This window comes from Leopardus geoffroyi, chromosome B3 (genome assembly GCF_018350155.1).
Source record: "Leopardus geoffroyi isolate Oge1 chromosome B3, O.geoffroyi_Oge1_pat1.0, whole genome shotgun sequence".
Taxonomy (NCBI): Eukaryota; Metazoa; Chordata; class Mammalia; order Carnivora; family Felidae; genus Leopardus; species Leopardus geoffroyi.
The window spans coordinates 49,197,547-49,213,852 of record NC_059337.1 but is presented as its reverse complement, the minus strand read 5'-3'; the positions used below and the strand labels follow the sequence as shown (position 1 = coordinate 49,213,852).

Below are 16,306 nucleotides of genomic sequence, written 5' to 3'. Positions count from 1 at the left end.
ATGAATTCAGCAAAGACAACAGGATATAAAATCAATGTGCAGAAATTTGTTGCATTTCTATACACCAACAACAAAGCAGCAGAGGGGCACCTGGGTTGCTCTGTTGGTTAAGCGACCGACTTCGGCTCAGGTCATGATCTCGTAGTTTGTGAGTTTGAGTCCCATGTCCGGCTCTGTGCTGACAGCTCAGAGCCTGGAGCCTACTTCAGATTCTGCGTCTCCCACTCTCTCTACCCTTCCCCTGCTCACGTTCGGCGTCTCTCTGTGTCTCAATAATAAACAAATGTTAGAGAAAAAAATGTTTACATACAATGGAATATTTTATTACTCACCATCAAAAAGAATGAAATCTTGCTATTTGCAATGACGTGGGTGGAGTTAGAATGTATTATGATAGGTGAAATAAGTCAATCAAAGAAAGACAAATACCTTATGATTTCATTCATATGTTGAATTTAGGAAACAAAATAGATGAATATATGGGAAGTGGGGGGAAGACGAGAGAAGGAAAGAAATCACAAGAGACTATTAATGGTAGAGAACAAACTGAGAGTTGCTGGAGGGAGGTGGGTGGGAGATGGACTAGATGCATGATGGGTATCAAGGAGGCCACTTGTTATGACGAGCACTGGATGTTGTATGTAAGTGATGAATTGGGCGCCTGGTTGGCTCAGTTGATTAAGCGTCCAACTCTTGATTTTGGCTCAGGTCATGATCTCATGGTTTGTGAGTTTGAGTCTGGCATCAGGCTCTGTGCTGACAGAGCAGAGCCTGCTTGGGATTCTGTTTCCTTCTCTCTCTGCTGTTCCCCTGCTTGCTCTCTAGCTCTCTCTCAAAATAAATTAAAAAATAAACTTAAAACAAAAATAAGTGATAAATCACTGAATTCTACTCCTGAAGCCAATATTGCACTGTTAACTAAAATTAAAAAAAAAAAGTTGTTTAGAAATATATTGGGGCGCCTGGGTGGCGCAGTCGGTTAAGCGTCCGACTTCAGCCAGGTCACGATCTCGCGGTCCGTGAGTTCGAGCCCCGCGTCGGGTTCTGGGCTGATGGCTCAGAGCCTGGAGCCTGTTTCTGATTCTGTGTCTCCCTCTCTCTCTGCCCCTCCCCCGTTCATGCTCTGTCTCTCTCTGTCCCAAAAATAAATAAACGTTGAAAAAAAAAAAAAAGAAATATATCTATATCTATACCCAAAATACATATATAAAGACTAAAGGCTGGAAATTTAATGCTGATATAGTTACAGAAGTGGGAAGCTGGAAATGAAACTAGAAGCTTAGAAGGGCTGCATTCTTAGTGTAAAGGATACTTATAGGGGCGCCTGGGTGGCTCAGCTGACAGCTCAGAGCCTGGAGCCTGCTTCTACTTCTGTGTCTCCCTTTCTCTCTGACCTTCACCCACTCACATTCTGTCTCTGTCTCTCTCAAAAATAAATAAACATTAAAAAAAATTTTTTTTTAAAAGGATACTTATAAAATCTCCATCCACTGGTCTAGGAAAGTAAAGCCTGTTCTTCCTGGGGCTTTGGACAGGAGGAGAAAAAAAATGTCTCTTGTGAGAAATCAAAACTCCAGGTATTCCTGTGAGCAACTCTTACTTCCACAAACCACAACACTTGAGTTTTTTTTTTATATGCACCCATTGAACAAAAAATCCTTACTGAAGATGAACACATAAGTCACATAAGGAAACAATCCAGTATGAAGGACAGTTACCAGACACAACAAACAGGAGGAATGGCTTCCTAAGAATTTGAAAAAATAGAATAATCCGGAAGAGATTAAAATAATAATTTTAAACATATTTATTTAAAGAGCAAAAACAAGCTAAATCCATAATGAAAAACTAAGAAACTAATGACAAAAGAACAAACAAGAAACAAAAATGACAAAAGAATAAGCAAAACAAACAAAAAAGGAACTTCTAAAATGAAAAATATTGTCACTGAAATTTAAAACATTTAGGACAAGTTTAGCAGCACATTAACCATAGGTGAAGAAAATCTGCAAACTCAAAGAGATCTGAGGATAACACAGCAATTAGGAAATATAAAAAAAACTGAGAAAGGTGATATTTGAAGACAATAGCTTAGAATTTCCTAGAACTGACTGAAGACATACATTCTTTAATAAAAGTAAATTCCAAGTTCTGACATTATGAAACAAATATAAAACTGCACTGAGACTAATAAAATCGAACCACACCAAAGTGAAGAATTTTAAAGCAACCAGAAACAAAAGATGGATTACCTTATAAAGGATCAATAGCTAGATCAAGAGCAGACTTCTCAGCAACATTAGAAGGCAAAAGGTAATAGAAAAATATCTTTAAATTACTGATGGAAAATAACTACAATGTGGTATTCTACAACCAGCCAAACCATCCTTCAACAAGTAAAAATATAAAGATAATCAGTGTGCCTGAGTGACACAGTAAGTTAAACATCCCACTCAGGATCTCGGCTCAGGTTATGATCTTGCAGTTCATGAGTTCAAGCCACACATTGGGTTCTGCACTTACGGTGTGGAGCCTGCTGGGGTTTTCTGTCTTTCCTTCTCTCTGCCCCTCCCCTGTTTGTGTGCTTGCTCTCACAAGCGCCCACGTGTGTTCTCTCTCTCTTTCCTCCAAAATAAACAAATTTAAAAACATTTTTTTAAATATAAAGACAATAATTGAACTTACACCTATAAATCTTCATTAAAGAACTACTAAAGGATTTACTTTCATATAAAGGTTTTTTTTCAATGTTTCATTTGTTTTTGAGAGCGAGCGCAAGTGCGGGAGGGGCAAAGAGCAGGGGACAGAAGATATGAAGTGGGCTCTGTGCTGACAGCAGTGAGCCCAATGTAGGGCTGGAACTCAGGAACCATGAGATCATGACCTGAGCCAAAGTCGGACACTCAACTAGCTGAGCCACCTAGGTGCCCCCAAGGATTTATTATCAAAGGGAAGGCAGTTTGACCCACAAAGAAGTGAAACACAAGAAGCAAAGACAAATAAAACATCAGTAAATATGCATCAATCTAAATAGTAATGACTATTAGTGGAGAAAAAACCCACACTAACAATAATGACTAAATTTAGGGATTTAAAAATATAGTGAAGTCAACTGATCCCCCTGCCCCTCAAAAAAGTGGACTAAAATATTTAGACAATAACATAGAAGATGTGTATAACTATAATTTGCATACTAAATTTCCTTGTAATATTTACAAGTATGGTAGAGATTAACCTTAAAACTTTGTTTAGTATGCATGTTAAAATATAGTAATTGGAATTATATCTATATGACAAAACATATACAAAAAAATTAATATTAATCATTCAAAGAATGAAAATAGAATACGTACCTTTCAAATTAGGAGAAAGAAAAGAAAGTAATTAAGAACACTTTTTAAATCCAAGGCAGAAAAACAGAAAAAAAGAACGAAAAAGAAAGTCTGGTAAATGTAAATCACGAAGATAGAATAAAATCCTAAGCCAAAAGTGTATTTTTATTTATAATAATAAATCTAAGTGTCCCATTGTTTATTAAAAGAGAGCCTCAGGATAAACAAAAATAGAGGTGCCTGGGTGGTCAGTCAGTTAAGCATCTGAATTCAGCTCAGGTCATGATCTTGCAGTTTGTGGGTTCAAGCCCCGCATCAGACTCTGCTGACAGTTCAGAGCCTTGAGTCTATTTCAGATTCTGTGTCTCCTTCTCTCTCTGCCTCTCCCCTGCTCATGCTCTGTGTGTGTGTGTGTGTGTGCATGTGTGTGTGCGTGTGTGTGTGTGTCTCTTTCAAAAATTAAAAATTAAAAAAAAATTTTTTTAAACACCACAAATACATATCATAAACTATAATTTATAAACATAATGATTCAGAAAATTTTACATATGAGAATTATAGTCACTTCCATTCTATACATTTGGAAACTAAAACCAAAACAAAACAAACAAAAACTCCCTTGTAATTCAAGGGCCAAAGGAAAAAACAATGATGAGTTACAAAATATTTGCAATTAAACAAGAACAAAAACACAAGATTCCAAGACTTGGTGACTTGGTATTAACATAGTATTTAAGAGGGAAAAAAATTTAACTTAACATGCATGTATTAAAATATTACAAAATTAATGGAAACAAGTTGGACAAAAAATAGAGAAAACTAAAGAAACTAAGAGAACACAGGAGTTAATGGAATAGAGAACAAAGAAACTATAAAAAGGATCAACAAAACCAAAAATTGCTTTTTTGAATGGACTAATAAAGTTTACAAAATGTTACAACAGTAGATCAAGGAAAAATAAAATGGTGTTAGAAATAAATAAATAGAGATAATTATGTTATAATTAGAGATAGAGATAAATAAGAGAAACCTTATGCAAACAAATTTGAAAAGGTGATAAGCACAATTTCCTAGAAAAGAAATTATCAAAATTGACTTCAAAAAAATAGAAAATCTGGAAATCACTATTATAGAAACTAAATGTACTTCTATGCCTAGACATATTAGGGGTAGTTTTACCAAACGTTTGAGCAGCAGATATTTGTTAGTAAAAGCAGACTATTTTGAAGAATAGAAAAAGAAAAAAGGTGTAATTCCCAGTGTACCTGAGCAATAAATATTTTAAGAATTTGCATGTCTGAAAAGTTTTTATTTTTGCCTCATGCCTGATTAATAAGCTGGGTATAGAATTTCATAGTGAAAATTATTTTCACTTAGAATTTTGAAGGCACTGATCCATGTTTCAGGATTCCAGTGCTGAGGTTGAGGACAGATGCCAACATTTCCAGTCCTTCGTGCATGATCTGCTCCTCTTCTCTGGAAGCTTGCAAGATCTTTGTCTAAAGGGTGCTAAAGTTTCTGGTAATGTGTTCATCAGTGCTTTGGCATGAATATTACAAAATCTACCATGCTGGACCTGATAGAGTCTTTCAACATGGCAATTCATTAAAGTTTTCAGAATTTTTTAATATTAAAAAATTATTTCCTCTGTCTTTCCCTCTCTCTTCCTTATATCCCTATGATTTGTATGTTGAACATCTTGGAAGGATACTCTGATTGTTTTATCTTTTCTACTTTAAATCTGTCCTTTTGTTCTACTTTCTGAAAAAAATTATATATTCCAACCACTTGATTACAATTAAAAATTTTATCACATTTTAAATTTCCAAACTGTTGTATTCTCTTAGTATTCTTCACTGTAGCCTCTTGTTCTTGTTTAATGATTAAAATTTGTTTTGGGGATGCCTGGGTGGTTGAGTCAGTTAAGCATCTGACTCTTGATTTTGGCTCAGATCACGATCTCACAGTTCATGTGTTCAAGCCCCATGTCAGGCTTTTTTTTTTTTTAATTTTTTTTTTTCAACGTTTATTTATTTTTGGGACAGAGAGACAGAGCATGAACGGGGGAGGGGCAGAGAGAGAGGGAGACACAGAATCAGAAACAGGCTCCAGGCTCTGAGCCATCAGCCCAGAGCCTGACGCGGGGCTCGAACTCACGGACCGCGAGATCGTGACCTGGCTGAAGTCGGACGCTTAACCGACTGCGCCACCCAGGCGCCCCTAAGCCCCATGTCAGGCTTTGTGCTGGCAGTGCAGAGCCTGATTAGGATTCTCTCTCTCCCCCTCTCTCTCTGCCCCTCCTCCCACTCTCTCTCTCTCAAAATAAATAAATAAACTTTAAAAAATATATGTTTTCATTTCTTTGAAGACATTAGTTATAGTGAAGTTTTCTTCTGTTCCCTACATTACTTGGCTGTTCCAAGTTGCATTTTTCTTTGTCTTGGCTGTCACCATCAATTAGAGATAAAGTATAAAAATTCTGACTGGAGGGGCACCTGGGTGGCGCAGTCAGTTAAGCGTCCGACTTCAGCCAGGTCACGATCTCGCGGTCTGTGAGTTCGAGCCCCGCCGCGTCAGGCTCTGGGCTGATGGCTCAGAGCCTGGAGCCTGTTTCCGATTCTGTGTCTCCCTCTCTCTCTGCCCCTCCCCCGTTCATGCTCTGTCTCTCTCTGTCCCAAAAATAAATAAACGTTGAAAAAAAAAAAATTCTGACTGGAAGGTCTGTATACATCTGTTGGCTAGTCAGCTTTAGCAGGGTGAACTAGCTGGGCCATTACAAATGGCGGGATTTTTTCATCCTACACTCACTAGCTTCCCTGTAGAGGAATTCTCCAATCTGCATCCCAGGTACACTAGGCTTGTGCATGCATATGTACATGTGCATGGGGATCCCTTGCATAAGTACTAAGATTTTCACAATGCAGGTTTTCACTCAGTGTCTGCATTTTCAATGCAGAAGAATCTTACTCAGTATACAACTGTGCAGAAAGGAAACCCCCAATCTTCTGTCATGATGAGGAAGAGATCTGGTAGTGAAACTCTATTTACACACTTTCAACCAAACTTTTTTTTTTTTTCCAGACTTACATTTGCCCTACCTTTCCAAGTTGAAAAGGGACAAATTAACCTGGCCTCAAGTCTCATCTCTCCCTCTACAACGCGTTTAGTAGCTTACCGAGCAAGTCAAAACTACATCAACAGAACAGGCTGATTCCAGTAACTGAACTCCTTCTAACAAGATAAGGAAGTCCCCATAGTTAATTAATTAGACATTCAATGATTCCCTTTCCCAGTCTCCTATAAATACAATAGTACGAGGGCCAGGACCCTCAAATGGAGGCTTCACTATGTCCGGCCATAAGCATAACTGAGGAATAAGAAGAACTTGAGAAAATCATGTGCACTTTGATGTTTTTCTGCCTAGAATTATTTCCAATATACTCTATTCAATTTTACTAAGAAATAATTTATGTACAGCAAACTGTACTAATTTTACAGTGTATTAATTCAATGAGTTGACAGATGTATGCACCCATGAAATCACAATCATAATCAAGACAGAAAGTTTCTATCACTTCCAAGAGTCCCCTATGGCCACTTGAAGTTCATCCCTTCCTTTTACCTTTGGCCCCAGATAACCACTGATGTGCTATCAGTCATTATAGAATGGTTAATATTTCCTACAATTTCATGCAGTATGGACTGGTTTGGTCTCTCTTTTTTATTGCAGAGTAGTATTTCATTTTTATGAATGTATGAGAGTTTGTTTATTCACTCATCTGTTGATGAACATCACTTCCAGTTTCTTGCCACTGTGAATAAAGTTGCCATAAACATTTGAATACAAGTCTTTAGGTGTATACCTCTCTCTTGTGTAAAAACTGAAGACAAGGATGTCTGAGTTACATGATAGGTATGTACTTAACTTTTAAGGAAGGAGCCAAAAACTTGTCCAAAGTAGTTGTACCATTTTACAGTTCTACCATTGGTGTACAAGAGCTACAGTTGCAGCATATCCTCAATAACACTTGTGTTGATGGTCTTTAATTTTCTGTTTTAGTCATTTTAGTGGATATGTGCTGTGTACTGTATCTCACTGTGGCTTTAAAATTTACTTGTTTTGAGAGGGGGAAAAAGACAGCAGGCACACATGCGCATGTGCATAAGCATAGCGAAGGGGCAGAGAGATTGACTCCCAGGTGGGCTCCAAGCCGTCAGTGAGGAGCCAGACAAGGGGCTCTGTCTCACAAACTGTGAGATCATGACCTGAGCCAAAATCAAGAGTCAGAGGCTTAACAAACCGAGCCACCCAGGTGTCCCTCTCATTGTGGTTTTAATTTGCATTTCCTTACTAACAAATAATTTGAATATCTTTTCATATGTCTATTGGCCATTCATATGTCTTCCTCTGTTAAAAGTTCATTCAAATCTTTCATCCAATTGTTTATTGGATTGTCTTCTTATGTATGTGTTATGTACACAGTGAGGTAAGAGTCTACCCTCATTTGTTTCTATAAAGATATTCATTTGTTCTAGACCTTCCTTTACCTACTGAATTATCTTGTTACCTTTGGTTAAAATAATTGAACTATACATGTGTGGATCTATTTCTGGTCTCTGTATTCTGTTCTTTTGAACTTGTGTTTGTCTTTCACCAATTTCATCTTGTCTTGATTACTGTAGCTTGAAGCTAAGTATTCAAATCAGGTAGTGTGAGTCCTACATATTTGCTCTTATTTTTAAAAATTATTTGGCTATTCTAGGTGATTTATATTCTCATATAAATATTAGAATCAGCTTGTCAATTTCTACAAAAAGATTACTGGGATTTCTACTGGAATTGCATTGAATCTATAGCTGAGTTTAAGAAGAACTGACATCCGAACATTGAGTTTTCCAATTCAGGAACATGTTCTATCACTACATTTAGCTAGGACTTTTAAAATATCTCCCAGCAATCCTTCTGTAGTTTTCAGTGATGTGACCTTACACTTCTTTTGTTAAATTATTCCTACATATTTTCTCTTTTAATGTTATTATAAATAAATTAAAATGTAATTTCCCAGTTGTTTGCCTCTGGTAAATAAAATTTTAAGTGACTTATATCCTGAATTTATTAATTCACCTATTAGTTCTAGTAGTCATTTTTCATATTTCTTAGGGATTTCAACATACACAATTGTGTCATCTACAAATAAGTTTTACTTCTTTCTGTCTAATCTTCATGCCTCTCATTGCTTCTTCTTGTCTTAATGCAATGGTTAGGACGTCCAGTACAATGCTGAAAACAATCAGTGAAACTAGACATGCTTGCCTTGATCCTGGACCTACAGGGCAGGGCAAAGCATTCATTAATTCACCAATAAACATGAAGCTTACTATACATTTTTTGTAAATGGACTTCATTAAAGTAAAAAAGTACCTTTCTACTCCTAATCTGCTGAGAAATTTTTTTCATAAATGGGTGTTGGATTTTATCAAATACCTTTCTGCAATAGTGAAATGATCATATGTTTTTTCCTTTACTGTGTTAATATTCTTAATTACATTGAAAAATTTTCAAATGCTAAACCAAATTTGCACATTATCCATTTCTATCAGTCAAAAGTTCTCTAAGCTGTGTGAAGAGAAAACACGACTACAGTTGATTAACCAAGAATGAGTTTTTGTTTTTGTTTTTCACTTAACAAGCTTGAAGGAAGGTAGGAAGGTAGTCTAGTGCAGAGGTACTGGCTTTCCAATGTCTTTAATGTTGCAAGCTCCTTCTTCTTCCTTATTCCATCATTCTTAGTGTATTTTGCCTCTTTGTGGTCTCAAGATAGCTAGTGAACTTTCTGCAAAGACCTTCATCTTACGTAGGAAAAGGAAAGGAGAAGCAAGCAGAAAGGAGTAATACTTTTCTATAAATCTTTAGCAGATTTCTTTTTGCATATCATCAGCCAGAGCTTGTCACCTGGCTACATCGAGTTACAAGACAGGCTGGGGAAATGAGGTTTTTTTGTTTTATTAATTTAAAATTACTTTGTTTATAAAAATAATTCAATATGCTTTGTTCCTTATTTTTTTATAATAAAAAATTTCAAGCATATATAAAAGTAGGCAGAATAGAATAATTAACCATCATGCATTCATGACCTGACTTCAATTATCAACTCCTGGCCAATATCACTTCATCTTCTATCTACTTTCACATATTATTTTGAAGCCAATCTCAGACATATTTTTTTCATCCATACATATTTCAGTAGGTATCTCTACGAGATAAGGACTTTCTTTTTTTTTTAATTTTTAAAAAATGTTTGTTTATTTTTGAGACAGAGTATGAGCAGGGGAGGGGCAGAGAGAGGGGGAGACACAGAATCCGAACCAGGCTCCAGGCTCTGAGATGTCAGCACAGAGCCCGAAGTGAGGCTCAAACTCACAAACCAGGAGATCATGACCTGAGCTCAAGTCAGATGCTTAACCGACTGAGCCACCCAGGTGCCTCTGGAAATTTTTTACTTCTATAATCACCTTAATATAAAATACTAAGTAGTTTTCAACAAAATGACATCACCCAATATTGAAGTTCTAGGTCCAAGAAGAGCATGGATCTCACACACACATTTAACTCCTATGCCCTGCAAAGTAACTGAATCACAGTATAGACTCCTAGCTTCACATTAAGAGATAAAATTAGGGGGATGTGCTTTATAATATGGAACTGGTAATTAAAACCTCCAAGGTTTTGCTATTTCTTCATTAGTAATATTTTGGTTAAGCACAAACTGAGTCACTCTTCAAAGTTATTTTAAGGCTTTGGGATGCTAGGCAACAAACATTTAAAAGGTAATATTTTTTCAAATCAGTATTATACACTTTGAGTACTTCTTCCCTAACACATTTCTGATTGCAAATGTCTCCTTCATACAAACAAACCCTGCCAAAATATGTTATGAATCAAATAATGAACATGGCTAATCTGCCTGTTTTATCTGTGTAGCAATATAACACAACAATGGTCTTCACCTATTCTGGAGCCTGATCACCTGAGTCCAAATTCTGACTCTACCATTTATGAGCAGTGTTATCTTGGGCTAGTAATACTCTCTATGCCTTTTCTCACCTGGAAAATGGGAATAATCATAGTTCTTAAATCATAGGATCATTTAATGACTTTTCAACACACTCAACCTCACTTAAAGTGAGGTAAAGACATATAGCCTAGAAGAAAGAGTATAGAGCTCAAATCCCACAAGTTAACTTATTGGGTAGTTTATCATTTCTGAATATCTACTTCCTCTAATAAGAATAGCAGCACTTAGCCCAAAGTGTTGTTGTGAAGACTGAGTCACACAATCAATAAAATCACCTGATTTCTTCATAGAGAAATCACCCAATAAATGTTAATTATTGTTATTACATAAGTGATTTTCTACAAAATGTTCCATTTACAAAATATACGAAATATACCCAAAACAAAGTTTAATATTCTAAAATCAGATAAAATCAAACTCTTAGCTCTCAATAAAGAAATATGTTCTTTTACCTATTTCTAAACACATCAGGATCGAAGGCCAGGAAAACCCTTGTTTGCTTACAACTAAGTTTGTATAAGGGTACTCATGTTCCTCAGTGATGTGACGAAAATGTATTTTAATGAGATTCCTAGTTTCTTATCTCTAAAGAAATAAATGAATGCTCCTGGCGCTGCTAGTCCACTCCAAGTCTTTTTGGACCTGAGTTAAACACGTATTTAACAACACTTGCATACATTTCAAAATGAAGCACACAAGCAAAACCAACACTGAATCCTTGCTCATTGTATTTTGAAAATGTCACTACTTCCTAAAAGAAGAAATAGGTCTTTCACCTTAGCCTTTATATTATAGTACTTATTCTCTATATACCAAAATAATGACCTAATAGTGTAAATAGATTATGAAAATAAAAAGTGACACATACACTTTACCAACAGGCCCCACTTTCCCAGAAAATATTAATCACTGTACCTTTAGTGGCAAGATTTCTAGATGCTGAAATTCTAGTATGGCTTTTATGTTTTAATTTTTTTCTCTCTTCTTCAATTTGCTTTTCTTGTTCACAGAATTTCTCTTCTCTATGAATTCTTTTTTGTTCTTCAGCTTTTCTTTGACATTCTTTCCAGGCTTCCAATTCTTTAGTTGCTTTCATTCGTTCATTTTCTTTCATATCTTCTATTTTTTTCCTCTCCTCTTCTTCAATCTGTAAAAATTACAATTACCAAAACTTTAAAACATGTAAAAAGCAACATTTTAAAAATAAAAACTGCATTATAATAGTCTTATCTCTAAATTCTTGTCATTGAATCTGCAGCAATTGTTAGTAGTGAATAAAAAATTAAAATGGGAATAGCAAATGATTTAGTATGTCAATGAACACAGGTTTTGGCTCCAGATTTACCATTAACTATTGATACAATCTTGAGCAATCATTTTCTCTAGCTTCAGTTTACTTATACGTAAAATGGGGGCAGGCATTCAATTAAATGATATCTAAGGTCTTGGTAAAAAAAATTGTTTTTTTCTAAAAAACAAGTCACTTGTTCCAAAATTTACACACACACACACACACACACACACACACACACACACACACACACACGCCTTTCTATGTATGCCAGCCTTACCTTGTCTTGGGACTGAAGTTGTGCCTACATTCACCTGAGAAACAAGGGAATAGTAAGAAAGGAAACAGGAAGGATGAACTAGGGAATTTGTCTCTGGTGGGTAGAAATGTTTGAACTTTGGATGCTGTTGCTGGCAAATATGTTTGCAGTAGCAGTTACTTGAAGCTTCCACAAGAAAAGCTAACTATCAGATGAATTTGAAAGCAGTGCATCATACAGGGGTGTGCTCTTTTTCCCTCTTATAAAATTCCTTCATATGGGCAAGAAAGAAAAAAAAAAGCCTGTGAAAGCCTAACTGGTTGGTGTAAATGACTGAGCATGTATCTCTGACTTTCCTATGGTTACAAAAATATCCTGACTCTATTGTCTAAAGAAGCAGTATCTAACAGAACTTTTCTCAATGATGGTAATGTTCTGTGCTATTCAATACAGCGGTCACTAGCTGTATGTGGCTAAGGAAGTACTTAAAATGTGGCTAATGTGGGGTGCCTGGGTGGCTCGGTTGGTTAGGTGACAGACTCTTGGTCTCAGCTCAGGTCATGATCTCACAGTTTTTGAGTCTGAGCCCTGAATCAGGCTTTGCAATAACGGTGCTGAGCTTACTTGGGATTCCCTCTTCTCTCTCTCTGCCCCATCCCCGACTGCACTCTCTCTCTCTCAATAAATAAGTAAACTCAAAAAAAGTTTTTTTTATGTGGCTAATGTGACTGAAAAACTAAATTTTTATTTTATTTAAGTTTCATTAACGTAAATTTAAGTTAATTTACATTTCTTTTTTTAAATTTTTTTTAACGTTTATTTTTGAGACAGAGAGAGACAGAGCATGAATGGGGGAGGGTCAGAGAGAGAGGGAGACTTAATTTACATTTAAATACTACATTTGGCACAGCTCTAGAATAACATGCTGAGATGGAGTTTCCTAGAAGCTGAATTATTTCAGAATACAGAATAAACATTCTAAGTATGAAACTGCACTGAAGAGGTGTTCTGTAATATCTCCATGACCTAATACCTTCTTCTGGAAGACTGTTATTTTCCTACTGGATCGTGGAACACTGACTTCAAAATAAATTTCACAGAGTACTGAACAGGAGTTTCCTATAGTCCGAGAATTGCACATAAGGCCTAAACTAAGCACAAAAGATGGTAATTTTTGCATGTTCTAAGTTCAGAGAGCTGCCAAAAGGTTGGGCCAGGAAGGATCTTACGTGTGGCAACGAGCCAGCCTTTAAATGACCGACAACAGGGCATGATGACCAGTCACTGTTAGCCAGAGACAGCCACAACCTAAAAGGAGAAGATGACAACTTCACCCAGTTAATTATGTTTGCCTTTTTTCCTCTCCTTCCTCTCTGCCCCAACACATGGAAGAAGGGAAAAGTATGTGCAGTCAGAACACCCTTAATCCCTCAGAATCTCTACAAGTGAAGTGAATTTTGAAGTTTTTAAAAACATGTAAGACTAAGCCTTAACTACCAAAAATGAGACTACCCTTATAACCAAAAGTAACAGGAAAATTATGGTATTATAGCAAAGATATAATTAAGAGAACTACATATGTATATACATATATATACATACATATAGAAATACACATACATACATATATACACATATACATTTATGATTTAATTTATAAGACACTATATTTTTTAAAAAAGGCTAACTCTTCAGGGAGAAATGGGGAAGAGGAAGGGCCAAGAAAGGCTTTACAGAGCAGGTGACAGAAGGGACTAGAATGAAGAGAAAAACATGAAGAATACCACAAAGCTTACAATAAAAGGAAAAGAGAGACTAAATATATCAAAGAGAAAGACAAACAAATGTTAAACAATCCTTGAAGTTCCTTTGTTAAAAAAAATATGATATGGGAAACATACCTCTTAAAGAAAGGCTTTAATAGTAAACTATAGTAAACAGAAAAACTCAGAAGGGGACTGAAGATGGGGACATCTACATTTCTTTTTTTTCCCCTAATGTGTATTTTACTTATTTATGTTTGAAAAAGAGAGAGAGAGACAGTGCATGTGAGCATGAGTGGGGGAGGGGCAGAGAGAGAGAGAGAGAGGAGAATCTGAAACAGGCTCCCTGCTGTCAGCACAGAGCTTAACTGAGCCACCCAAGCACTCCCATCTACATTTCTTTTAATTTGGAATGAATGTCTGGTTTATTAAGGTATTGTTCTTTATAAACCCATCTCTATTATGAATTACATGCAAAAATCATAAAATTAGCAAATTGAATTGAGGAAAATATTAAAATTATAATGCATCTTGATCAAATACCATTATTTCTTATTTATCATACTAGGAAATGAAAAGAGAAAAAACAATTTAATTTCATTACATGCCAAAATATTAGTTGATACTAGGCATAAAAGAAAAATTTTACTTAAAAAGGACTCATATAACATCACACTTCATGGTGAAGCATTAGATATATTTCTAGCAAAGTCACTAAGCCAGCATGACTACTATTGTACTATTTTCCTAGAGATCGTAGCCTATACAATAGAATTTTAAAAACAAGAAATATAAGTACAGATTATAAGGAAATAAAATGGTCATTATTTGCAAATAATTAGATTACCTGAAAGAACCAAAATAACAAACTGACAGAGTATTAGAACTATAAGCAAAGTAAGTTCAGCAAGACAATTATATACAAGATCAACTAATACAAACTCATAAAAACTAACCTTCCTACAAACTGGCAGTAAACGATTAGAAAAATACATTGGAAAAAAACATTGCATTAGTAATTGGCAAAAAAACTTTAAAAATCCTAAGAATAACCTTAACAAAGAAACTATTTACTAACAAAGCTATTTACTAACAAAGTAAATCCTATATGTATGTTAAATAATTTTCCTGAGGGATAAGTCCAAATAAATGGAGATAAATGCCATGTTCCTAGAGAGAAATCTCAATGTAAATATGTTGATATTCTGAAAATTAACTTATAGAGTCAATGTAGATCTAATCAAAATACCACCAAAACTTCTTAGGAAGCTTTGTAAGTAATGCAAAAATTACCTGCATATATATATATATATATATATATATATATATATATATGTATATATATATATATATATAACATAGTTATCTCAGAGGCATGAAGGGGTTGGCAATTCCCATACACAAACATCAAGTATAAAGCTGGACAAGTCTATCCAAAACAACCATTCTGGAGCACAGGAAACTAACCAAAGACAGCCTGCAAATTGAGAGTGTTTGCTCTAGAATAAATGCTAAAGTTACAGGTAAGAACAGTGGGAGGCTTAGACCTGTCTGCCTGAGGTTGCTCCAGACCACCCACTGCCAGCAGGAATAATGAGACTGGCAGTTCTGCCAACATAAAGCTAGCAAAAAGAATCCAACAGCTTTGTTGGCAAAAAGGGTGGACTCATTTCAGGGTAGGGCAGCAAAAACCCATGGATTTAGTGGATAAAAGTGATGGACTTCATTGCGAATAAATAGGGAAATTTTGAAGTTGGTAGAGGTCCTGGTTAGGATAAGTGCCTAACTAGTCAGAAAATTAATAGAAAGATCATGTAAATGAGAAAACCACAGAAGGTGTACGAAAAGCTTACAAGTCTGGCTAAATGGAAAGGTATGTATTTATTAGGAAGACCTGAGAAAGCCTGGCATAAAACAAAACCAAGGTGAGGTGCCTGGCTGGCTCAGTTGGTACAGCAGGTGACTCTGGACCTCGGGGTCGTGAGTTTGAGCCTCACATTGGGTGTAGAGATTAAAAATAAAATTAAAAAAAGAAAAGTAAAACCAACAAAGAGTTGAAAACTGGCTCCAACTTTGAATGTATTCTAAATCCTACCCACAGACCAATCAGCAAAGGGTGGTAGCCTTTACCACCTCTGCCCATATCATTAGCTAACAATTAAGCTATGCAGACACAGGAAAGACCTCTAAGGAAGCCAGCCTAAAGAATAAGAATTAAAAAACTTAGCAGAGACATCAGCAATTGTGTACTACAAAGGAGACCAGACTGATTTCACAGTTAAAGTACACTCAAGTTACTAAAAAATAAACAGCCCTCAATAAATAAACTAACAAACAAACAAAAAATACAACAGGACCCAGAATTTCTATAATCTATTAACTAAATGTAAAGGGTTTTTTTTTTTGTTTTTTGTTTTTTTGAGAGAGAGTGTGCTCACCCACATGAGTGGGGGAGGGGCAGAGGGAGAGGGACATAGAGAATCTCAAGCAGGCTCCATGCCCAGAGCAGAGCTCAATGCAGGGCTCCATTCCACAACTGTGAGACCATTACCTGTGCTGAAATCAAGAGTTGGATTCTCAACTGA

At 35.9% G+C, this 16,306-nt stretch overlaps 1 protein-coding gene across 7 annotated transcripts in view; it reads right to left on the bottom strand.

Moving 5' to 3' along the window:
* Positions 1-16,306, bottom strand: part of DNAAF4 (dynein axonemal assembly factor 4) — a 69,201-nt gene that overhangs the window by 31,823 nt on the left and 21,072 nt on the right. For all 7 annotated transcript variants that reach the window (XR_006704680.1, XM_045449669.1, XM_045449666.1 and 4 more), the window contains exon 4: positions 11,324-11,555. Coding sequence is in view for 6 of the 7 variants with exons in the window: in XM_045449669.1 (XP_045305625.1) it covers positions 11,324-11,555 (232 nt within the window). In the remaining variant the exon portion in view is untranslated. The remainder of the gene's footprint in view (positions 1-11,323; positions 11,556-16,306) is intronic.